Source organism: Embiotoca jacksoni, unplaced genomic scaffold (assembly GCF_022577435.1).
Source record: "Embiotoca jacksoni isolate LCO1_2020_lvr unplaced genomic scaffold, fEmbJac1.0.p SCAF_5, whole genome shotgun sequence".
Lineage (NCBI taxonomy): Eukaryota > Metazoa > Chordata > Actinopteri > Embiotocidae > Embiotoca > Embiotoca jacksoni.
The window spans coordinates 14,402,349-14,427,925 of record NW_027185403.1 but is presented as its reverse complement, the minus strand read 5'-3'; the positions used below and the strand labels follow the sequence as shown (position 1 = coordinate 14,427,925).

Below are 25,577 nucleotides of genomic sequence, written 5' to 3'. Positions count from 1 at the left end.
AACAAATACACCTACATTATTAATAGTTCTATCGATGTCCCGTGACAATTTTAATCAAATTGTCCAAGTCCTTCTCTATCATTACCATCCACTCCTGATTAATAGAAGCACAGGCTAAGTAGAGAGGAATGAGATGTAAGAGCTGACATTCTATTAAAGAAAGGAATGCAGGAGGAGATGAGGGGAAAGAGAGCTGGAGGGGATGATCATCATACAGGAGAGGACTAATACATGGCTGTTAGACCGGAGAAAATGGGAGAGGTAGGAAGGTTAAAAAGATGAGGAACGAACCAGAGAAAAATAAGTAGGAAAAAAGAGGAGGATGAAGAGGGAGCTGGAGGGGGAACCGTGTGGAGGAGTCAATAAGGGGAAAAGAAACGTAGACAAGAGGCTTCAACTGTAGTTGGGAGGGGCGTTTAAGTCGGTCGGTGTGTGTGTGTGTGTGTGTGTGTGTTTGTGTGTGTGTGTGTGTGTGTGTGTGTGTGTGTGTGTGTGTGTGTGTGTGTGTGTGTGTGTGTGTGTGTGTGTGTGTGTGTGTGTGTGCGTGCACAGATGCACACATGCAATAGCAAAGACCTGGGATGAGGCTGAATGCAGCAGCCATGCTAATGAAGGCTTGGGGAAGTATTCCGACGGCAGAGAGCAGGGCACTGTGAAAGCATCACTTGTGCTCATACTCAGCTCAGCTGCTGGCTTCACTCAGCACTCAGGAAACTCTGCAAGGCTGCTCCGAATGTCACATGTGAATGCATAAGTTGCGCAGAGAAGAGACAAGAACACCTTGGATTGTTCTGATAACGCAAACAGGAGCCTTGTGTGTGATTAACGCGGGTGGGAGACAATTCAACAGCTGTTTGAGAGAATAAGGTACCTCACCAACTACCTTCACTCAACTACATCTACATTTGCTCAATCGAGATGCATCAATAGGACCCAAGATCTTTTAGGTCTCCGCATTTCTACTTTATGGTATGAATAATTAATAATAATATCTATATACTTGAAGTGTATTTGTTCAACCTATATGTTATTTTATCTGCAGGCCGTGGAAACATCGTAACTCAGCTTTCCACTCGAAAATGTAGCCCCACTATGAAACTATTCATTTCCATTTAGACTATTACAACACCTCACTGCATATTTTTTTTATATTTTTTTTTTTTTGTCTCGTGTCAGTGCTGCAGTAAAATGTCCTTCAGGATTGTTCATATGACCTCTTGGTTTTTTTTTTCACATGCTGTGCGGTCAGTTATGGACTGGGACAGCTAACCTTGCTTGGTCAGCCACTATTGAGAGATGGCAAAGCAGGAAGAGGGACACCAGAGACTTCATCACACCCGTGCGGATGTCTTTTCAAGGGAAACTACAAGAAAAGGTGAGTCACCGTCTTTCAAAAGGAGCCAGCAGGACAGGCAGAAATGTCAACGATTCAAGTCTAGTTGTTCTTGCCCCTCCACTGCCTGCTTTAAGTGCCTTTTCAGGGAAAGAAAGGGAAAATAAAAAGTGAAGTTGGGTCAAAGGATAGCAGATCATTAAATTTTATGTGCTCTGCTTTTCCTTTTGTGTATTTTTTTCCTCTCCCCGAAGTCCACAACAAAGAACTGGAAATGAAGTAATAAGAACAGTTCAGGATGTTGAACAAAACTAACTCACTGTGCTGTGTGTTGATTACCAATCTGTGATATACATGATGATCAGGGTGGTCAGATCCCATCATTACGAATGCCATGCGGTTCCACAGAATTCCATTATATAGAGCAGAGACGGGGGCAGAGCCACTCTGGTGCCGCCGTCCAGCACTGACCTTTCCGGACGCATCACCCAGAGGAAACGCCAATTTCCAATATTTACCGACAGGGCAGCATTCTAATGTGCTGCAGCCAGCAACCTGCTAAGGAGCACTGACCCTGAGAAGTGTTATATGTTTGTTTTTCAGTCACTTCCTGGAATTAGAAAATTCACACTTGGACTGTCCTCAGATCTTAGTGCAGTGATTTCGAGTGCTTTTACTTACTTTACTTAGTGGAGGCACGAGTTGCTTTATCCTCCGACTTCAAGCTAGTCGCTAAAGCCTTGCGAAAAGTAGTAGCAGCCCAAATTGCACCCTCATTTTTGCAGTCAGTTATTCGTAAACGCTCTTATCACTACTTGTCAATTGAGACGAGAAATTGCAGAGAGAAGTACGGTGAAAAAGTAAAAATAGAAAAAGCAGCGATAACTATACCTCAACCCTATAAATCACCTCATATCATAACATACTAACAGCCCAATTTGTTCCCCTGCCAGTTAAAATACAAGCTCAAACTAACAGAAAACCTTCATTCACATGAGCTCGCCCGCCCGCTTGGTGCGGGAGATGGATTTTCGTAGCTCAAAGGGAAGAAAAGAAATCTAAAACCTCCGACCAGCCCGCATGCTTCCCCGTGCGGCTTTTTTGCTCCGACACACGCAGTCCAGTTGTACGCAAAAGTTTGGTCACCTCTGGGCAAATTACTATTTTGTTGGGTCTTGAAGCAAAAATAAGTAAATACAACCCCAATATAAAAAAAACAAAAAAAAACAACCAGACATTAAAACGTGTTCGTGCACCACCACTGTTCACTTCAAATTGAACAAACTTTGCAAGGTTTTGCACGCGAGTCTTCAGGCGTCTAGTATGAGGAGGGGAACAAAACCAGACAACGGTGTGCCTGTGTGTGGCAGACGGCAGTAGATAATGAACTGTGCCGAACATGAGAAAGGACCTTTAGGACAAGCAGCCACTGGGCACCTTTATCTGCCCATACACCTCAAAACTGCCAGCGGGTTTGCAGGAATGCAGAGATGTATGAGAGATGCATGAGATACAGAGTGTGCTCAGTGCCACTGGGGAAAAGAAAAAAAAAAAGAAAAGTGACTGAGATCCATGGCAAAGTTTACAGAGATACAGGAAACAAAGCACTGGAGAGACCACTCTGTTTCTTTAGGCAATAACTGAGATGCGAGATACAGCTCTGCAGGGACGGGAAAAATGATCGAGTCCAAGCTGCAGTCTGTCGACACTTTGGGATAAATACACCGTCACGAAAAAAAATGTTTACTATATTAAATGGAATTGAAAACGTAAAAAAAAAAAAAAAAAACAGTACGAATGACTGCAATGGAGAAACATTTATCAAAAGGAGAAGTGATGATGGAAAAGAGGGCTTCAAAAGCACAGAGGAAAGAGAGTTTCAAAAAAAATCCTGCAGTAAAAAAATGTAAAGGAGTTTCACTGCTGGATAAAAGTAAGTGAAGCAAGAGCTCTGATGAAGTTAATAAGCGTGCTGGTGTTTTCAACATCACGTGCTATTTTGATTTTGTCAGTCTGGTGCTGAGGGTTAAACATCAATCTAACATACGGTTACCAATATCAATCCCAATTCATTTTAAACTACGCGATGATAGCCAGGTCTGCTCACTGCATTGGCTAAAAAGATGCACCATATTTGGATGGGTCCAGTTCAATCACATTGGCATTTGGGAATATTAATGTGACATTGAAGCATACGGGGAGTCTGGGGAGTGACAGGAGAAAATCAAGCTGCGAGCAAGCCAAAACAACAAAAAAAAAAAAAACACTTTGGAGGTAACCACGGGGACCAATTAAATGGCCCTGATCAATTTTTAATGTTCATGCTGCACCTGTCAGTCAGGCATTTTCCTATCGTACGTGTAAGCAAAACCGAGAACACGGCTGCCACAGAATAGGAAGGTAAGTTTAAACATTTGCACTTAACATTTTTTACATTTTGAGCTTTTTTTTTTTTTTTTTTTTAAGGCTTTTGAAACATATTGAATAACTGTACGCTGCTCGGTCAGCCCACATCATAGTCATCCATACTTCTCAACAAGTATTAAGTCCATTTCCAACTGTAAAAAAACGATAACTTTATACAACCCTTTCAACATGGTGGGGAGCTGTTTGGCTGTTAGTACCAAATGAAGAGAGCTTGGCTTTGGTAACCTGAGGATTAACTAAACAAAACAAAAAAACATACGTTAATCGAATTACATGGACAAGGGTCTTTCAAAACAATCGATCAACTGTCAAAAACAAAAGGGGTCTTCCTCACTTGGTTGGGCTGAACTGCAGTCGGCTGACCCTTGAACTGCTGAGCTGAGAATTTGTGGGCTCTCTGGGTGATTTTACTTTGATGCTGCAGGAGGTAATTTACAACCCTGTCTGGTGTTAAGCGTCTGGGGCTAGAGCCGGGATTAGACTGTGACCAGCAACAGAGCCCATGGATCACCATAAATCTCTACTGATTGAATGCAAATTGGAAAAGTACACTATGTATGTCAGTATACATCATGAGAATAAAGCTTGCACAACAAACACACACGGCAAGCGCATGCCCATTCTCTAAATATGCAAGGCTTATTTTATGTGCATGTGTTTGTATGTGAACATGTGAGTGTTTATGTGGTAAGGAGGCAAGCAGGAGACATTTATGGGCTACATAGTGGCTCACACATTTGCATTATAAATCTCAATTACATAGCATTATTTGTTTACCAACCCACTCAGATGGAATTCGTATAAGGTGCCCTGCAGAGGAGGGTCATAAATTCTTAATAAACTGCAGTGCAGACCTTTGTACGGCAATGACCTAAATCCTGCAGCTCATCTCTGCACTACACTCATTTCTTCAATTTTTAATCAGGCTCCATTACACATATTTAACCATTTTTCAGAAACGCTAAACTAGCCCATGTCCACCTGCACTTTTCTGTTGAACACAACATTCCCGCAGCAAAACACACCATGACAGTCTTGCAAAGAAAATGTGGGTTGAGATGCTGTGCTATCAGTCTGGGACCATCTGCCAATGTGTTTTATATGAGGAGCAAACCCACACAGGCCCTGCAGGCCAGAGGCACAGAGCGCAAGTGATTAATATGCCTAGGTTAATGAGCAATCGCAGCATTGCCTTTGCTCCTCTGACTCCGTCAGTGTGTGTGCGTCCTGGTAGTGATTCACTTAGATATTGCTGCTGGAGTATGAAGACCATCCCGACATGCCATGCCTTTTCTGTCGGTGGGCCTGTGGCATCTCCTGCTTTGTTAAGAGAGATGGCCCTAAATATAAACCACCTGCGTAAATACATTTAAAAAATCCGCCACCTGGCAATTATGCTGCTAATTAAAAGGCAAAGCACTCTTAATGGATTCATCTCTCGAGAGGGTTGTACTTCTCTCCAAACAAATGCACTGCTCCCTCTTTCTACCTCCCCCGTCGCTCCATCATTCTCCTGCCCTCCACCCCATATCCAGCCCCGGCTGATGTGTTGAAGGTGAGTGTCGCCTGGTCAGTTAGTGTTTTGGTCTCTGCTGAGAGAGAAAGGCTAAGAGGGACAGCTGGATGGGTTCAGAGGCTGAAGGGGTCCTCACTCTTGGCAAAGACGTCCGTTTCAACAGCTACAGCTCTTCATTTATTCATACTTTGAGTGCTTCAAACCCCCAAATCCTCCAATAGCGTGTACATATACACATACACAAAAAAAAAACATTAAACAAACGAGTACCTACAAATAGTTGGGGATGGAAGGGTAAAATAGTCACCTGGATCCAACACATCCGCACACATGTGTCCCACAGAGAGGCAGTCAGACGTGTTGCGCACACAGACACGCATGCTCACACACCTGCACAGTTGCCCATCTGTTTTCTTTGGGGGATAGCACCGTTTTCATTAAAGTGAATAAGCATCTTCAAAAGCAGCAGTGAGGCATATAAAAGTCACTTTCCAGAGCGGCTTGTTTCTTATTCAGATGATTCAAACACAATTAGGTCAGCGCAGGTAAGAGTGTTATTTTGTGATAGACGTGGGTCTGTAATTTTAAGGATCTGAGGACACCTTAAATAAAATATCAGACGTGCAGGGCTCTAGGAGGGCAGCAGCTCATTATGTCTGACTATGGGGGAGAGAACTCTGCTAACAGCTAAATGCAGATGTTTCCAGTATGTGATGGAATAACTGAAACCCCTGCTTGTGTGGCAAATTGGAAAAGGGTAATTGATATTCCTGTTCTCCTTTTGAATCTGTGAATAAAAAGGTCATAGATTCTTCTATATAGGGTGTATACAATTATTAAGTATCAGCTCCTTTTGCCGATTATCAGAAGACGTGTAGGTGGATATTAGGTCAAACTACATATAAACTACTTATTAACCTTAAGTAGGAAAACCTTGACTCTTTAGAGCCAAATATATTATTATGGTTGTAAAGGAGATTCTAATGGAATTGAAAATCACCAATGGAAAGCTTTATAATCCATGTGTTGTAGTCATCCCTTAAACATTGAATGTTAATGAACTCGTTACTGAACAAACAGACGTTATGCTTTATGTTATAATGTTTTGTCAACATGTTATCAGCTGTCAACAAAACCAGACAAAGAGAGAAAACGACAAAGTCAACAAATGTCATCAAAGCTGAAATCCTACAGCTGACATCTGAAGTCAGTGTGTGGCGTCCTGGGCGGCGGTGTGTTCTCTGATAAAAGTGGTAGAACATCCATAGCTGGTACATCTCAGTGGAAAGCCACGTCTTTACAAGAGAAGACCTCAATCTGACAACCACGTCGTGTTGAAAACATCACAGCTAAAGTCTTCCATGATTTAACAACAAAATGTATACATATTGCAGACAATGAACCAATAAGTCTCTGCCTAAGAGATGGCACATTTATAAGTTGAGGGATAAATTATGTAGGAGCAGTACGGCGCAAGTATTTAAGTGACATATGAGCACAATATGGATAATTGAATGCGTGTTTCCCTATGTCGGGGACCATAGTCTCTGGCGTTGGGAATAGATGTGGAGAGATGATGGAATCTGGAGTTGATGAGTGGGAGATGGAGGAAGGAGAGTGTTTGATCCTGAATGAAATTGGTACAGAGTGGTATGGGTTGTTTCATGGATAGCACAAATCACAGCAGTTGTTAACAGACTGACACTGTGTCAGTCTGTTTCTTGGATTTGCTCCAAATGTGAACAAATGAAATGAAACTAAATAAAAAGGCACATGTGCAAAAAGAAAAGTCCATGTGCTGAAAGCTACTTTGTTGCAGTTTTGTAGAGATGGCAAAGAGAAGAGTCCAAAAGAAATGTTTGTCTTACATCTGCTTACACGCAGTGCTGTGAAGGATGACATTTAATACAAAATGGAGGGTCAATCAAGATGCAGTCTGTATGAAGACTTTGCTTTTCCACACTCGGTTTGATCACAACAGCACGAGTCCATGTCAGTTCAGAACTAATTGGCATTTGGGTATTAAAAAAAACAACTTGCCAACGACGTCAACACCGTGATGTAACTCATGAACCAGTCAGAACTTTCATGACTGAGTAGAAAGTAACTAACTCCTGTGGTAAATGAATGAGCATCACACTGATGACATGCGACCCTCATTGTTACAGACCCTTCTTCTGGCATGGGAAGTATTAGTGATGTCCGTCTCCTAACAGCAATCACAGATAGGTACGATTTCCTGGGCACAGTCTGAGCTTATAAAATGCTAATTCTTAGCGGGGAAGGAAAGTAAATATGATACTACAATTTGTAGCTGCTCTCATTTAACAACATCTGCTGTGCAGTCCCAGTGCCGGAAGCGTGTAAATTTGCATTAGACATGAAAATGGTGCTATTTCACACATTAGTGCTACAATTTTCTACACAAGAAAACTCATGAAATTGTCCTTTCTTTGTCCTTTGTGTTACTGACCCTGTTCATTATTTAATGGACCCTAACAGTGTCAATGTGCCACATTGCTAATTATATATTGTGCACAAAGGTATAGTTAACATCAAACCGCTGGAGATGGAGGTTCTTTATGACTTACTTGGTCAGCGATGGTGCGGCCCAGTTTGTCCATTCTTGATCCTGCCTCTGCAATTTTCTTGGCAGCGCTGATGACATCAGACGTATTCTTTAGTGGCCCTTTCCCCCTGGGGAGAAAACGCGGAAAGATCTGTCACTGTTTTTGATCTACTGTAGACTCACCCAATATGCAGGCGCAGCAGCCCAGCCGTGGAGCGGCTGCTAGTTTTGGAAGTTTCTCGGCCAGACGCGAGCTTGCAGTGCGAACTATGGGAATAATTCAAGGAAAAGTCACAGAAATAAAAATGTATGCTTGTGCATAGATGGTTCTCACACACACACACACACACACACACACACACACACACACACACACACACACACACACACACACACACACACACACACACACACACACAACACTAACACAATCTGTCACCATATTGTTCAGTCAGAGTTGAGGACATTTTATAATCCCTGAAATGCAGACTTTACTCTCACGGCTCATGCTCTACCATCACACTTCTCTGTAGCGCCACCCCCCCCCCCCTTTATAAATTGGGTGTCAAGCTCATTTTTCCAGATGTTTAAGCATGACAAAACATATTGAAAAAATATATTGGTCGCTTGTTGAAACTAAAACTGGCAGCACTTTTATTCTCAGGCATTCTCAAGAATACTAAATTCAAGAGACCATCATATTACAGCAGTCACCAGCACCAAACACGTTCTACCACAACAGAGATTCTCAGCACAATCTTTTTGAGCCTTTTCATTCAAGTAGCTTTAAAGGGCGTATTAGAAGGCAAAGACGAAGGCCAGCCCGGTTTAATGTCTGTTAGCAGAGAAAAATTGGATGCCCTCAAAATCACTTCACACACACTACCTCTACATTTTGTTTGCCCATTTTCTTTCAGTTTTGGGACCAAAAAGAGAACGAAGAAAAATGGAGAGAATCGAAAGTACAGTATATTTGAGTCTAATGCAATTTAAAGGCCCTGGTCATTGCCCTCACTTTACACACGAATCCTTGACCCTTCTCGAGTCAAACGAAGCTAGCCCCAACACAGGTCACTTTACCCTGACCCGACCCACTGTAAAGCTTGTCAGCCATTTGCCATTTTTCTGCCCCCTCGAGGGGCTCTGGGACACAGTTGGCAAGAGGCACAAATTGGATTCAAAGCTGCTCTCTGCAGGCTAAAAAATGAGCCATCCAACCCAGAACAGATGGAATTTTGTTTTCTGTTCTTTCGCTTCCTCTTTTCTCCCCTCCCATCTCCAACCCTTCCCCTCTCCTCCTCTCCCTCTGCTGCTCTGATGTAAAGCAAGCCAGGGTCCTAGTGGAAAAGGCTATGCATCAGAGCACATACTGGAGGCTCTCTGGGGATAAGTCAACCTCTGGAGACAGAGCTGAAGGCATCGCAGGGGGAAAAAATAAGAAATGATACGAGCAAAAAGAGTGTCGATAGTCAAATGCTGTGGTTTGTCCCATTAAAAAAACACATCACATCACAATGAATAAATACAGTAAGAACTGAACCAATGAAATATCCCCTTTGACACCCATATCAGATTTTAAATAATGTATTTAAACATGCTGAGGACCTTTGGTCTGGTGACACCCGCAGGCCTCCAGATGTGTGCAAGTCAAGCCCTCCACAGCACAGAACTGTGACAGGATGCTCCCAACTATGTTGCATGTTTCTAAGCCGCACATGCCTTATTCATGAGAGCTGCCATGCAACCATAAGCGATGCAGGAGTCAACAAGAATCTCTCTCACTCTCTGCTGATTTGTCAGGAGACAGGTCCAGATCAATTACCTCATACAGCATTAACCTTGGCAGAGCTTTGTGCCAGCTCAAGGTTGAGGGGGCAATAATTTGGGCGCGGGCTGAATTAGCCAGCTACTGACCTTCCATGTGCTGCCACCGCATGCCAGAGTCAAGGTATAATGGGAAGATATATATTCTACCTGGCAAATGTCCACGTGTCATCACTCAGCCTACACACGCACACACGCACGCACAAGCACGCACACACATGCACGTCACTGTCAAGTAGTCTAAAAGCTACTCTTTTCTTAAGACTGGTTAATGAACTAACTACTTTATTTGGTTTCTGTTCTGAGCGATGGAAAAGCTGCGTTTGGCTGTTTCTTGCTACTATTTTTTATTAGTATTAAAATAAAATACAGACAAATTTCATCAAACGTTCATTTGGTGCATTCAGCCCTGGGCTGTTTCATATTTTCATCTCAGCACTCAAAAGTTTTAAAGACCTCTGCCATAATTCTCAAAAATGTATTCAGTTGAACTCATTGTTTTTCTGCTTGTCTAGCTTTGTTGTTTTTGATTGTAAACACGCAACAACAATAATTTGAAAGCACGTTTGGAATGATATGAGGCATTTACTTCATGAAGAGTCACGCTCAGCTGTAGTTGTGTAAAAAGTGAAGATCTTTTTCAGTATATGCTGTATTTAAAAAAATCTTCAACTGGCTGTTTCTTTTAGTTATTAGAGAAGTTTCTTATTTATACAAATGTGAGAGAAGCAGTCTTTATGCTAATATAAAGCAATCACTAACCTCTTAAAATATACACATCTGATGTCATCTAATAAAGAAGTAGTAGTCTAAGACGAAGGCAGTATCATTTGCATTTCATTTATATTAGGATCTACAGTGGATGGAATCTAAAAGGTAGCAATTATCTTTTTTTTTTCCTGTGCGACAGTTTTCCAGTATTTTACTTCTCTGGCCAAGGAGACAGGATCTTTGACCCATTCAGAAGATGAAGATAGAGAGACAGCATTTCATCGTCATTACGGATGTGACTCAGAGTTAGGCACAAAACGTCCTCTGAGTAACTGACTTGAAAATTTAAAAAGGCCCACTCATACAAACACCGGCATCCAGTGAGAATGGCCCCTCTCATACTGCGATGAACTCCCATCACGTGAACAGGATGGTAACAGAGACAGAGAAATGCTGTCCAGCCTTAATCAAAAAGTGCCGGTACAGTAGTACGACAACCAGCAAAATTCCAATATGATGCTCGCACATGCACATGCACATGCACAACATCAATATAAAATATGTCAGGGATTTGAGGATGTGATCTCAGGGTTATGTAGCCACTCTTTTTTTTCCTGCAAGGGTCACAGTTCATCATACTCATCTATCCACACAGGGGGATTACAGTACCAGTGTATTAAAACATACAGCTACATCTTTCTAGTAATACTGTCTGTTTTAACCTGATGCGTTTTAAAGATTTGCAAAGAATACTTAGGAATACGAACATTTTACCTGATAAGAAACATAACTGTTGTCTGGATAACAGCATCAATTACTTTGGGACGAACGCATCAGTTCCAATCCTCTGTTTTTAATTTGTGTGTTGCTGCTTTCTTTGCGTTTACATGTGGACAGCTGTTGCAAGGTTATCAGACCTATGTGATGTTGATTAAATTCAATAACTTTGTAATTTCTCTCATGTAGTTGGTTACACTGGTGAGATTTGCCAAACAGCGGCTTCTGTACAGAAATCAATACTTATGAGGTCTGGATGAAATTTGTAAATTCAGAAAAAACCCACAGCTCTGAACCACATGAACCTTCACATTAACTTGTTTTTAGTCAAGGCATTTCTTCAAGCAATATTTACTGCAAGGATGTTTCATACTTTCTAGGGCACATCATGATTCCTGGGATTTTGTTCTTGTTTGTTCCATTGTCCTATTAATCCAGTAGTGAGGCTGAATATGGCCACGCTGTAGTAGCTCTGCAGAGGGAGACTGCCCATTTAAGATTTTACAGTGCACACACAGCTTTATTCATGTACCGGGAGAGAGGGAGATTTGACGCCCCGCTTATGGTTGTGCATATTAAGATTAGGGGAGGATGGAAAAAATAATCAAGAAGAAAATCCTACCTGCAGTGCTGCTTAAGGAAAATGAAGAGCGTTGATGCATGAACAGCCGTGTTCAACTCGGTGCAAAGTATTGTGCAGATATGGTTGAATGTTGGGGAAACAAATGCAGGCCCATTGGCTGATTGTATTTGACACAGACTTAATTTGAACATGCATTTGGACTTGAAGGCATTTTGCTTCAAGTGCACAACTATTGGAATATTAATGTGAAGAAAGGGTAAGGTGACATATGTACTGTATATGGGCCCCGTGCATGAAGAAAGCGCTATAAAGACACCAAGGCAAATACCCAAAATACATGCAATCATAAAATGGGCTACCATTTGCTAAGACAGAAAAATAACTTTGGTTACAAGCCAGGCTGTTCGTCCACACTTACCTGGTGAAGTCTGTCATCTCCATCATGATCATGCACATCTGCTTAGCCAACACAATGATGTCATTGCCGCTGTCATCCCACTTGGATACCTCCGCATCCAGCTTGCTCTTCTCTTCCTGGAAGCTAGCCACCTGTTCTGCAATCTTTGCCTTCTGCTCCTGGGGCAACTGGGCCATGATAGCCTGAAGGAGGAATTATGGAAATTGTAGAGGGTTAGCACACAAGACCTCAACATAGTGTTGCTGAGGCCATGCATACTGGTTTTTTGGCAAGCAAGAGAATGGTTTTGTTTGACACAAGAGAGAAAGGTATTGTGGTACTATGTTGTATTACACTACTCTGTGATTTATTTATTACATTCTTGCATTTTTTTGTTGTTTTACAAACTTAATTGATAACCCACAATTAGGACGGGAACCTGTGCTCTTGGTGCTGATTTCTAATAATCAAAATGGGCAAGTGGGAATGAAGTTTAAAGACTGAAAAACGGTTGAATGAATCATATAAATATCCTTGCACTAAGCTCGATATCACCGATTGCCTTAGTTTTTATTAATACAAGGCAGGGTTCAAAACAGTGTTCAAAGTTACTGAGTAATATGCAACGTGTGATGGAAAAATATACATTCATCGAACCAAGTGGCTCTGGCAGCTGAAGAAGATCAATATAAGGTCATTTGTTTAGCAATACTTGATATCACATGCCAACGTGTTTAACATCATTTCTATACATCCTCTTGTGCTGGGAAGTTCAAGGGCAGCTTTCAAACAGGCAATCAGACATTCAATGGATGAGCTTGTCAGGCCAAAGTAGGCAGACACTTAAGAGCAGGAAATCGAATATCATCGCAAGAGTGTTCATTCCATTACTGGTAAATAGGACTCTCTCTCTGGAGTCACCTAAGCTTGAATAAAGCTGTTTAGGCAGGGAAAATATGAAAACATTCTACCTCACAAAACAGTCAGATAATCTTTGCTGATCAAAACAAATCTCTTGAAAATGTACTTATGGATCACTCTGCCATGAGGGATTTTTAAGATTAACTTATTACTCTGTGGTCTTTAAATAATTAATGCAGTTTGCCTCTAAAGTAACGATTAAGTCAAGCTTAAAATGGACTCGAGTGGTTTGTGGTTCAACCACAGACGATGACAATACTGGTCTTTACAGCTGACTATTACCGAGTATAATGATTGATTGATGGACAGATAGGTAGATGGATAAATGGATAGATAGATAGATACTTAATCCTGCAAGGGGAAATTTTGTCGTTACAACAGCGGCATGTAAAGGACCGAAAGGACAGTCCGAGCAGCTTATCCAACAACATGAGAGCTTAGATTCTAACTTTATTTCACCGAATCCATTAACAGGGAAATAAATTGCAGACTTATCTGCTAGGAGTCTTTTTAGGTTTCTTGCAGAGTGAAGTCTGACCTGAACATTCAACATATCAAATACCAACTCAAATTCACTGGTTCAGACAAGGACACAGTGTCTGAAAACCAAATGCCATGGATAACCGAGACTACACAAAATATAAATTCTTTGAATAATGGGAAACAACTATTTCAACACAATAAATGGGACCCAATTTTACGCAAGAGCTGCATTAGGTGAAATTATTTTCAAATACTTGAGTCACATTAGCTATTTTGGTGCAAGGCCAACTGTGTATAGCCCTTCAACACTAAGTATGGGGATTGAGTGTTTGAAAGAATATCTGTTTGGGACAGCATTAACACGAGAACCCTGTTACAAAGGTTTGTACATAAATCAGCATTTCTACAAACAAAAAATGACAAAGTATCTTTTCTTTTCTAAAACTAAAGCCTTTTGAAAGAGACAACAAATTGCTCTTTGGATAATGTCGTATTCTAAGAAAAATTTCAGTCTACCGGGAAAGTGATGAGCATTTTTTTCTCCGATGCCTTGTTAAACATGCCACATAAATGTACTTAAGTTGGATGGCAGCATTCATCTCAGTACCTGAAGCATAACAAAAGCTTGTAAGTGAATATCTAACTATCTTTGAATACGCCTTTGTTCTGAGACACTGGTGAATGCACTTTCTTATATGGCAAATAAAATGGTACTTTCAACATGTTTGTATTTTTCCTTTGAACCTTTTATTCATTTCTCTCAAGGTATTGTTTATGTCATTTGACAACTAAAGATGTCAGAGGAAGGAAATGAGACTCAGGAGTGTTTGCAAATACTATCAGAAGAAATGTACAACTTACACGTGCACTTTGGCCGGCAATAAGCTGGTCATCCTCTGTCTGCACACTGGTCCTGCTGCGAACATCAAAGTCTTCAGTCTCAAAGTCTGAGTCATCCAATTCCTCTGGAGTCTGTAATGGGACAACAGAGACGTAGCAAAGGAGAAATCAACAGGAGCCAAATGTCCATGAGTGAAAAGTAAGAAGAGAAATGGTAAATAAAGCAGAATAAGGTGAGAAAAAGCCATTTGTAAGTCAGTGGAGAACATAAAATAATATTGGCATACTACAGCATTGTGAGCACTATTAAATAAGAAACCTGCTTACTATCTATGAGAAATGCCCTGGTGCTGCCAGCCAGGGCAGCATCAGATAAATGTCTCCTTCCCCATAGCTGGGTACAGAAACTGTAAACGCCAAATGAATTTGTAAATCAAGTGTAATGTGCTGCCTGTGCATTTTGAGAGGGAAAATGAAGGTACGAGCTGGTATGAAACATATTGGGAGGAAAACGCTATGGAGGCCCATCTGTCGCTGCTATCTGTAAAAAGGCGGGTGGAGCCATGAATTGTGTTCTTCTGGAACTTTTCTACTTCATCTCTGATGCCTTACCTCTTCCCCTGCCCTGAATACAAAACAAGCCATGGGCAACGATTTTTCCATAAACATTAATATTCAAAAGAATTTCTATCTCAATAGGTCATGCTTAAGGCAAAATACAATACTGACTGACAGGAAAATGTATTTGGTGGTGATATAGGCACAGGGAAGATGATGTGGATGGATAAAGGTCCATTATCACGCCGGTGCCCCTACTTGTGCTTATCCAGCTGTCTCAATACCTCCCTTCTGTAATGGATTTGGAGCCCTCACATCTAAAAATAGCTGAAGGTCTCTGAACAACCTTACACTGCTTTATGGAATGTAGAGACGCTCTTGTTCTCAAGAGACCAGGGGTATGGTTTCAGATATAAAGCTGTAGTGACTAACAGGCATCTCTTTCAACCCAGACAATGCTGTTCAGTGGGGCAGATATCCCCTGCTGTGGCCTGTGCAACAGATAACCCTGTGAATGTGTGAGGCTCAGAAATGATAGCTGATGGTGGGCACCCAATGGGACATGCCTGTAGAGATGTGACAACAATGGCCTGCATATTCACAAAAAACAGCAGACTGAATTTACTGCTGTCACATTGAAATTGTAATACCATTTTCCATGCTGTGGTAAAATATATTAATCAATATCTAATTAAATAATGTCCAGAATCTCCACTGTGTGTGAAAGCTGAAATACGACGTTTCACCTCTGTGAGGCACACATGACCAGATGGTATCTGAAGTGTGATAATTGAGAGAAGACGGGGAGAGCTGAAATTACAGGATCATGACAAAGCCAGACAGCAGGCCTAGTTTTATCTAGTATTTTTATCTGCTCTAATATAAAGATAGGCCACTTCAAAAGTCAAACTCCCACTGTTATTCTTCTATGACATTTTGCTCATAGCCTCTGTGGGTCAAGCAGATTTTTATTTTTTTATTTTAGGACAGAGCCAGCAATATCACCTTGGGCTGTGATGAGCTGCACAAATCCTAAGGTAACGACAGCTGCCCCCTGTATCTAACTGTCAGTGGCTCTCTGACTTGGAGACAGGTTCATGTCTGGGAGGCATATTCTGTGATGTCGCTGCAGGTGGGGAGAGGGATCTGTCTGCCTGTCAAATATACAAGGGACTTCCAGCACAGACTGTCTGTGCTCCACTTATAGGGGTTAAAGACGTGTCCATCTTAAGGAGCCCCGGCCACACACTTGTCTGTTTTGATTTAAGACCAGGCCTCTCTTTTGCACATGCATGTGAGTGTTTATAGAAAAAATTGATAGAGAGTGTTCTTGTGTCTCATGTCTCAGCCATCTCAGCTCAGCTGATTTGGAGTATTTAATATTTCTTTGGACCCGGAGCACAGCATGTCTTATTTCACATGTAAACTGTGCACTTGAAGGACTGTTCCGCCAGCACGGGTTTCTTCTAGATGGACATGAATGTTTTTGTTACACTTGTAATTTGATTATAAACGAGAGCAATTAAAAGTAAGCTGAAGAGTGTTGTGTAGATGCCGATTGAAATACCATAACTACAAGGCTAAAAAAGCTAAGCCATTTCCTGCTGAATAATCAACACAAAGCCTTTGGTGATTATCTCGCACCTGATCAAGAAACCCTGGCAAACCCATGGGAACTGGACTGCTTTTTTTTTTTTATATTTAGATAATGGATGCATTTTGAGTGGAGTATCATCACTTTCTCCAGCTGGCAGTTAATGGCAGAATAAATCTGATGGATAAATTATAAGTATGCAAGGTTCTTCATAAATCCTCTGTTAATTTTAACACATGCACACCTACACACCCACTCATCCATGAGGTGGTGTTCAACCCCATAGGCCTCCGTGTTAACAGCTTAATCAATCTGGATAACAAGACTGTAGCTGGGGCAGATGGAATTGAATATAGTACTCAGGCTTGCAGTCCAACTAAAGAATGCTAATTAAAACCTCCCATCTTAAATCAGTTACTTATTATAATGCAAATACAGCATAATGGTCCAGCTTTCATTTATTTTTTGTCTATGTCTGAGCAGCATTATTAACGAGAGCCAAAGCAGTTATCGGAGCACCACTGTCAACACAAAATGTGCTGTCACAACTAATGATTCCAATTCAAAAGATGAAAGTGTGGAAAATAATGGAAGATGGCATAATACAACCAACCAGCACATTGTAACTCACCGTAATAAATACATAATTAGGAACTGTTACACATGAGAAGTGGCTTCAACAAATCAACTTACTTGCTTTATAACAAATCAAACGTGGCAGTTTCAAGTAGTTAACGTAGTCATGCTATAAAGCTTTAAGAAGTATCCATTTCACTCTTTAAAGCTGCAATGGGTTTTGTTGTCAGCTCATTGTCAGTCAATTGGGTAACGCTTCAGTGGTACCCTACTACCATCTGTCTCAGTTATGGTCCTACTCAAGCAAAAGCCATTAACCCACAGACAACTGAGGCTGTTGTTACAGTAGATTGCGAGTCTGGTCAATTAGGTCAGCTCTTGCCTGAGACAAGTTAATCACATACTATTAAAATCACCATCTGGTGCAGAGATCGCTGGCCACACGTTACACTACAATGACCCAGGACTCTCACAATATTGAGGATTATCTGACTTTTGCTCCAATGTTTGAAACTACATCCAATGTCTGTTAATGGTTAATTCATTTCTTGTGCACCTGTTTCATTTCAGCCGAGCGTAAGAGTAGCTCATGCATTTTTCTGTCACTCAAAGTCACGCTAATTTCTGTACTGTTGCTCTTCTGTGCTCTCTCTGTCACACAGACACTCAGCGCAGCAGAACACCGGGTGGACACAGGGAAACATAAATAAAAGCCCAAAGTTTAGCTATCAATAGACAAACCTCAACCTCTAACTGCTAAAGGAGGCGCGTCCGGTCTCCCTAAGACTGTCTGCCTAGGAGAAACATTGGTTTCTTTACCTATATGTACTGTATACAGTACAGTATGCATTATAATCTGTACTGACAAAGTTTTATTTCTTGTATATCGGGCAACATACGGCAACACCGGTATAACTGTAACAGGCCAATATCATTCAACAAGAGCTGGCCGAAATATCGGCTGGGTTCTAATGAAATGTGAGGTAGCATTATTTACTCCTGACAGTCTGGAACCCACACTGTCCAGATTTAGTAGGTTATAGGGAAAACGATATAGCATCATTGAGGATCAGAATTATTGGTTTTAAACTCCTGGCAGGGGGGAAAATCAAGTCTTACATTGCAGAGCTGAAGAAAAATAAAATGAGTGCAACTTACCCTAATCATGAGGACAGCCTTACGAATGTCACGAATGCCATCATATACCAGACGGGATGCATCAATGAACTCATTCTCATCCACAGGTTGTGAGGGGTTTGCACTCAAGGCCTCCACAGCAGACTCCACTTGCTCGGTGAACCGTGGCATGACTGAAAGAAGCCGAGATGAAGGGTGGAAGAAGAAAACGTCAATGAAAATTCACCCCCAAAAACACAGAGAACAGAACCTAAAAAAAAAAATCATGGTGTAAATAGTATTGAACTTTATCAATATTTGAAAAAGTCAGAGCTATATGTTGCGCAAACTCACAGTCTAGCCAATTCCAACAAACAACCAAAAAAGAGGAAGTGAGATTGTGAAAGCATTAGCAGTCAGGTGGGAATTTAACAGAGCGGTTTACATTGGCCCACTTATCTACAGCTGTGACATTGTTCTTGACATTGCAGGTTATCATAAACCATTTGACAAAAAAACATCAAATCTACTGGGGAAATAATATTTGTGATTATTATCGGTGATCTCCTCAAAGATACTAATAAGTACTAATTAAGTTCTGTTGAAAAAAAGAAACAAAATTCAAGTGCAACTAAAGATAGTTTTCTCTGGAGGAATTTTTCATTGTTGGTATGGAACACGAAGCTGAAGAGAACAGATCCCTGATTTGGCATAACAGAGTTTTCCAATACAAGGCTTCACAAAGCTGCCCCAGCGGGCATGTATTGTGCATCATTGACAATTTGATAACTGCTCTGGAAGGCTCTCCAGCACATTTGCATTAATATTCAATATTTCGGATTTAGCTGCTACTTTATGGGAGTGGCATAGATGTTAGGGCGTTGATGTGGAGGGATGAAGCAGTGGGATCGAGAAACAAAAGAGGATTTGGTTTTGTGCTTACAGACTGTTTACAACCGGCAGGCTTCTGTATGAAAACGATGTTACGAAGGAAACAAACAATCTGGTCATAGAGATTTTTACAGCCACAGTGATGACTTTCATCAACCTTCTACGAATGACTCTTTCAAATCAGTTAACATGAACTAAGTCACAAAGGAGCAACATTGCAATGTTATCCGTGTTAAATATACTATTAATGGACTGTGTCGCTGGGTCCCTACATGTCTGAAACAGCAGCTCTGTCCTGCGGTGTGCCTCAGGGCTCTTTCCAGGGTCCCATTTTATCAGCACTGTATGTGCTCCCCTCTAGGCCAAATTATAAAGCAGTTCAAAAGGAATATCGTATCACTGTTATGCTGATGACATACAACTGTACATGTCCTTTAAACCTGACAAACTTCACCTATTGCACAAATGGCTGACTGCCATTGAGGACTGAATGGCTGACAACTTCCTACAGCTTAATGCAGACAAGACTGAGGTCCTGATCTTAGCTTCAGACAGTGTAGCCACCAAGGTGTCTCTGTGTATTGGATCCCTTTCCTCAGCCGTTCAGTCCAACCTTAAAAACCGTGGTGATATTTTTGACCAATCCATGTCTTTAGCCGCATGTCAAATCACTCACCCGTACATGCTTCTTTCACCTCAGAAACATTGGCAAACTAAAATGTGTTGTTTCAAAACCAGAACCTGCTGGTTGCCCATTAGGTTCAAGATCCAGTTCAAAATCCTTGTTGTTACTTATAGGGCCCTCCATGGTCACGGTCATGGAATATAAAATTGACCTGGTCCAACATTACACCACCAGTAGGTCACTTAGGTCTTCTGATCAGAGCTTACTGGCTGTCCCGCGCACCCGTTTGAAAACGAAAGGTGATCTCGCTTTTGAAACGGTTGCTCCAACTCTGTGGAAAGCGCTTCCCCTCCATCTGCCTCCGGCAGTGTCAGTTGACGCCTTCAAAAGACGTCTTAAGACATATCTTTTCAGATTGGCCTTCATCTCACCTCTTGATATCTAGTGCTTTTATTCCAGTGGTCTGTTGTTGCGTTATGTGATTGTAGGTTGCTTTTAATATTGTTGTATGCTGCTGTTATTTTTGTTGTGAAGCACTTTGTGACTTCGTCTGTGAACGGTGCTATTAAATAAACTCACTTGCTTACAAACTTACTTAACTAATAGGTACAAACAACGTTCATGTTTTGCAAGATGCTACTACAAAAACATTACAGCATGAGAACATGAAAACAATGATCAGCTGTGGCTGTGATCAATAAATTGCTCTCATTCAGTAAATGAGATTTTCCTAACAGTAAAATCGTAGATTTTTTTTTTTTCTGCTAGTGTTTTGTGAAATACAGCAATTTCTTCAATTTGTCAATGTGTTCAACATAAATATATTTACCTGTTATTTTTCTATTTGTAATTAATTACAAATGCAACGAAAACACTATGTTGACGTTAGGTCAGAAAGCTTTCGACACTATTAAATGAAAAATGGTTGAAATCAAAATTATTTTATTAACCTCATTTAACTTGATTCCTATAATTTCATTTTGAAAAGGACTTAAGAAAACCTGTCTGCCTTTCTTGACTGCTAATGGGTCCAGCCTAAAGAGGGGGAAGCCATTCCAGATCTGACAACGGACAAATTGTTCTGCCACCGTGTTGCTCGCTGCTTATTGAAGCTACCCCTTCAGGTAGGAAGAGTAATTAGAAAAGACTGGTTGAAATTTGCATGAATTACTGCAAACATTGCTGGGTAACGTCAACACGTACTACTGGTGCCAGCGTGGGAATGTCTCACCAGTAACCAAACTTGAAAACAGTCTTAACTTATTGATTATTCAGTTCCTTATTTAGGTGTAAATGCAGTCTGTTGGCAGCAATTACATCATTATGTTTCTTTGGTACCTGTGTTCGTGAGGAGCTTGGTGGCCTCCAAGACCTTCTCAGTGTAGACTCCAGGTTCATAATTGTCCATTTCAGAAGTGACCACATGGACAACTCTGGCAGCACGGCCTCGAATAGCGCCAGCAGTGCGATCCAAACCATCCACATCTTTCTCTTGCAGAGCAATGACACACTTATTCACATCCTCCAGGATGTGGTTCTCTGGGGACGTATGATATGTGGTTAGTCGTGTATACATTTTATTAGTCAAACACGTTGAAAGCATGCAATCAGCCTGCCTGCATGGAGAGAAGATTACTTGAGATGGCACTTCATCTTTTTTCATCCACGACATGCTTTAATTAAAGATGGAACATGTTTATATAAGTAACAACAAGAAAATACATAGTCAGGAAATTAAAAGGGCCACTGGGATGCTTACGTATATAGTGGGGAGAGCGAAAGACAAATTCTCAGACTGCCTATTAATGGGGCTCCTGTAAAAATGCTAATTTCTACAGTGTAAATGACAGTCTGTCCTTGGCTGGAGGTGAGAGAAGTCACTCTGCTAAATGCTTAATGAGAACTCTTTAAGGGTATGCCTGACAAACCATTTGTGTGCTTTAACACGCGTGACAGGATGTCAATCTAAGATGTAGTTCTACTGATGCTGCTATGCTTCCCTCTGTAGAGGCCAGTCAGCTTTGGTAGATGTGACTCATCAGAGAAGACGAACACCACAGATATGGTTAATAAACCATATTGTCTATTTTTACATTTTAAAACATCACAAATCCAGATCAGTCCCACAGTATGACATTTTTTTTTTTATCCTTCACAAATAAACCTCACTTACCAGACACACAAAGGAAGTCATCAATTGAGGTGATGTCATCCACAGCATCAGTCAGGACACGGACCTGCTTTTCCCACTGGTCCTTGAACAAATCCATATTGTCCTGGGCCACCTTACTGTTGGGCTTGGCAGCAAGGGCCAGTGCTGCATTAATCACCTGTAACCACCCAATTACAACCATTAAAGCTCAATTACAGCACAGCCCTTAGCCACAAGATTAGCATAGGTTGATTGCACGAAAAAAAAAATACCCCCCACCCCCATTCCCCAGCCTCAATGTTAGGATTGCATCACGAAGCAAATTCCTTCCTTGGAGTGATTATAGACAGACGAGTGTTTTGAAGGACTGAGTGGAAAGAAACTAAGAGCTGCTTGTTTTGGGGAAGACACATCTGTGCATATCACAGCTCAAGATGGATGGGAGTCATTAGATGAGATTCAACAGAGCCGTGGCAGCATAGTGAAGAGAGCTGGCATGGCCCTGAAGTAGAGATGAGGGACAGGTAGTTGGTACGGTAAGGCTTGTGAGCTCATGAGCTCAATGGTAATAAGATTGACAACCAAGCCAGATGTGTTATTTGTATTCGGCATAATGTGATTTTGACCTTAATTTGATACCAATTAAGGTGTGGTAATTGCAAAACGGCAATTGAAGCTGGTGCTAGACCAGTAGAGACGCACGGAGTGTGACTGATTGTTATGTTGTGGGAGGGATTACGATAGGATTAAGGCGAGGGATAGGGTTAGAGACCAGCTGAGTGACAGTGAATCAACCAATCACAGCAGCATAGTGTTTGGAGCAGGGGTGTCCAACCTTTTTTTCCCCTCTGAGAGCTTCTTTGTTTTATTGGTAGATCGCGATTCTACTGGTTGGAGACCCGTGGTTTAGATTGTGTCCCTTTGGTTGAGCCAATCTAGCACAAACGACGGAATATTATCGAGTAGGGTTAAAAAAAAAAAAAAAACTATGCAAGTAGTCCCCCAGTAAAAAAAATAAAAATGGAGGAGCATCATTATTAATGTCCACTGAGCTCCCAAAGATGTTCACAATCAGTGAGCTGGGTCGAAGTTGGGGGAAAAACAGCTCGGTACCTGGGGACACAGAGTTTCCAGTTGAGATGCGGCCATGCGGACCAGCTTTACACCCTCCTCATTGTTGGAAATGGAGCATGCCAGGTTGGCCACCTAAAAAGAAAACACATAAAAAATGTATTCATTATCCAAAGAGAAGGAGTCTTACATCGACTTATTTTGAGATAAAACAAACAAAAAAGGCAATATATAGATACATAATTAAACTTGGATAAGTTCATTATGGTAGCCTGTTTTAGGAATTCTTCTCTATCAGAAATAGAGCAGCCCTGCAATGCAACTAATCCATGTGGAATACAAACCCACTGCTGAGGATTAATTTATAAAGCTGCTAAAATGATACAATATGATGGCAGAGGGGGAAACCAGAGCAGTAGGAGGGAAAAAACAAAAGCAAATCTGTTGCTGAATGAACAGATAAAATAAAAATGCTGTACTCGTTTCCCAAAAAATAGTAATGCAAATGTAAGTTGTAGCTGGTAACTCAAGGACGTGATTCTTCTCAGTGAGTAAATCACTAGACTGCCAGATTGCCATTACGCTCCCGGAGAGGCAAATATTCCTGACACTTTCAAAAACTGAGCAGTGGAATGAAAACTGGAGTGCTGAGCTCAGCAAGTCTTGCTTGCAGCTGCCAACATTTATGGTTTGTGAGTATATTTCCATGTACTGACCAACAAATCAAACTCTCCTACAATTATTTCTAAATATTCTTGCGTCTTGCACAGTAACATTATGCATATTCTTATAGTCACAAAAATTTAGGTCAGAGACTTTGAAGATTCCCATTTGTTGGTTGGAATGTGCTGGTAACAATGCTGAAACAGAATGCTGGGGATCGGAGGAACTGTGCCAAAATGGGATTATCAAATGGAATTTTTTTTTTTTTTTTTTTTTGCTGAAACATAATCAATTACAAAGGCAAAAAACAACTCATCACTGCACAACAGCAGGAATAGGGACAGTGAGGTTTTTTTTTTTTTTAACAGCTTGGGTCTTATTTTTTTATTTTCAGCCATCAAGCTGTTATATTTTGCTCACTTTACTTGTTGAGATCTGGGTCACAAAGCAACATAAGCACAGGGACTATCACTGCCATTGTAAACAAAACCCTGGTTTCACCAGAATATTTAAAACAGAATGCAACAGAACTGTCAGGAAGTAGGATCAGAAACTGCATTTAAACACATATCTTCACAAGTCACATTGGGCAACACCAAAGCAGAAAATTGCATTTAAAAATCCAACTTATTGTTATTTGAATTTTTTTTCAAAACAAGACAGCAAAGCTGCTTGTTTGTGTCCTCCTCAACTACATTGGGTTCTGGCATGGGAAGTTTGAAGCTTGGAGATAAAAAAAAAAAAAAAGAAAAAAAAATATTAAAAAAGCAAATACATGTGGGACAAACCTATGGAAATGAGCCTTGAAAAAGGAAGAAAAGAAAAAGGATTCTCTATTAAAGAGCCGGGGGTGAAACGCCTCACTGCTTCTGCAAGAGTGGTAGAGGGAATAAGAGTATGAAAGATCCTCTCCTCCAACTCTTTAGCTCTATAAGACGCCCGACCCCCACCTCAACATTCCAGAGCAATTTTGCTGATGAGAAGCACTTATTTCACTGCACTGATGAAGCACTGAAACATTGATATATACACATAACCTACGTCATTATGCAAACACATATAACGAGCAAAGGGAGAGCATTCAGTAATCCATGAGGGTGAGAGAGTGGTTATGGAAAGGAAAGCTAGCACTTTATGGAGAGACCGGTGTTTTCACTTTCATGATCTCTCACATTAAGTTTTTACTAACACTCACTGTGAACCACTGGGAGAGGAGCCATTTTAGCATAGAGGCAAAACAAAAGACAAGAGGAACCAAACAGGAAAATTCCACCCTCAACTGTACAAATGTTGTTCCACTTGCAGTACTCGACCACATCATTTAAAGTATCAGGGGAGCCAGACTCTTAGATGAGTCTATGCAAACAATTACAAAATGCACCTGCATAAATTGTATTTTTCTTTCCACAGAAAAATACAATAGCAGCTTTTTCATGCTACAGAGTCACATAAACCTTTTCTGATCTTTATATTTTACTACTTTAATCCTAAACTTCTTACACCACGACAACCGTTTTAACATGAGAGGCAATATTTGTAATTGCCACTTAATGCAGCAGACCAATAAATGACGTGTTTTTTTTCCATTTATGAAGCTACACAAAGAACAGACAATCAGATAAACGTTATCCTTATCATGGTGCATCATTAAACCCATTAAGTCACTATCCTTTCTTTTTCATTTCCACATGAAAAAGCATCCATAAATTTGTCCGTAATAGCTGCAAAACTGCTAGGCCAAAAAACACAGTCGTGAGCTGTATGGATAAGAAAGGTGAGATAATTCCTCCTTATTAGGCCACAGTGAAATTTGAAAAACTCCAACAAAAACTGATATTTCCTATTACTAATCCAAACTGGAAATTAGAGAAAAAGCTTTATAATAATGAGTCAGTAATGTTAGTGAACCTGTTCTGAAAAATTTCAACTGCAACACAACCAAATTTGATG

At 40.9% G+C, this 25,577-nt stretch overlaps 1 protein-coding gene across 1 annotated transcript in view; it reads right to left on the bottom strand.

Annotated features, from left to right (window-relative positions):
• ctnna1 (catenin (cadherin-associated protein), alpha 1) overlaps positions 1 to 25,577 on the bottom strand; it is a 75,443-nt gene that overhangs the window by 5,535 nt on the left and 44,331 nt on the right. Inside the window, exons 10-16 of the mRNA XM_069170889.1 lie at positions 23,007 to 23,099; positions 21,915 to 22,071; positions 21,080 to 21,280; positions 18,268 to 18,419; positions 14,403 to 14,513; positions 12,159 to 12,340; positions 7,868 to 7,973 (exon numbers count right to left, since the gene is read on the bottom strand). Of these exons, the coding sequence (XP_069026990.1) occupies positions 7,868 to 7,973; positions 12,159 to 12,340; positions 14,403 to 14,513; positions 18,268 to 18,419; positions 21,080 to 21,280; positions 21,915 to 22,071; positions 23,007 to 23,099 (1,002 nt within the window). The remainder of the gene's footprint in view (positions 1 to 7,867; positions 7,974 to 12,158; positions 12,341 to 14,402; positions 14,514 to 18,267; positions 18,420 to 21,079; positions 21,281 to 21,914; positions 22,072 to 23,006; positions 23,100 to 25,577) is intronic.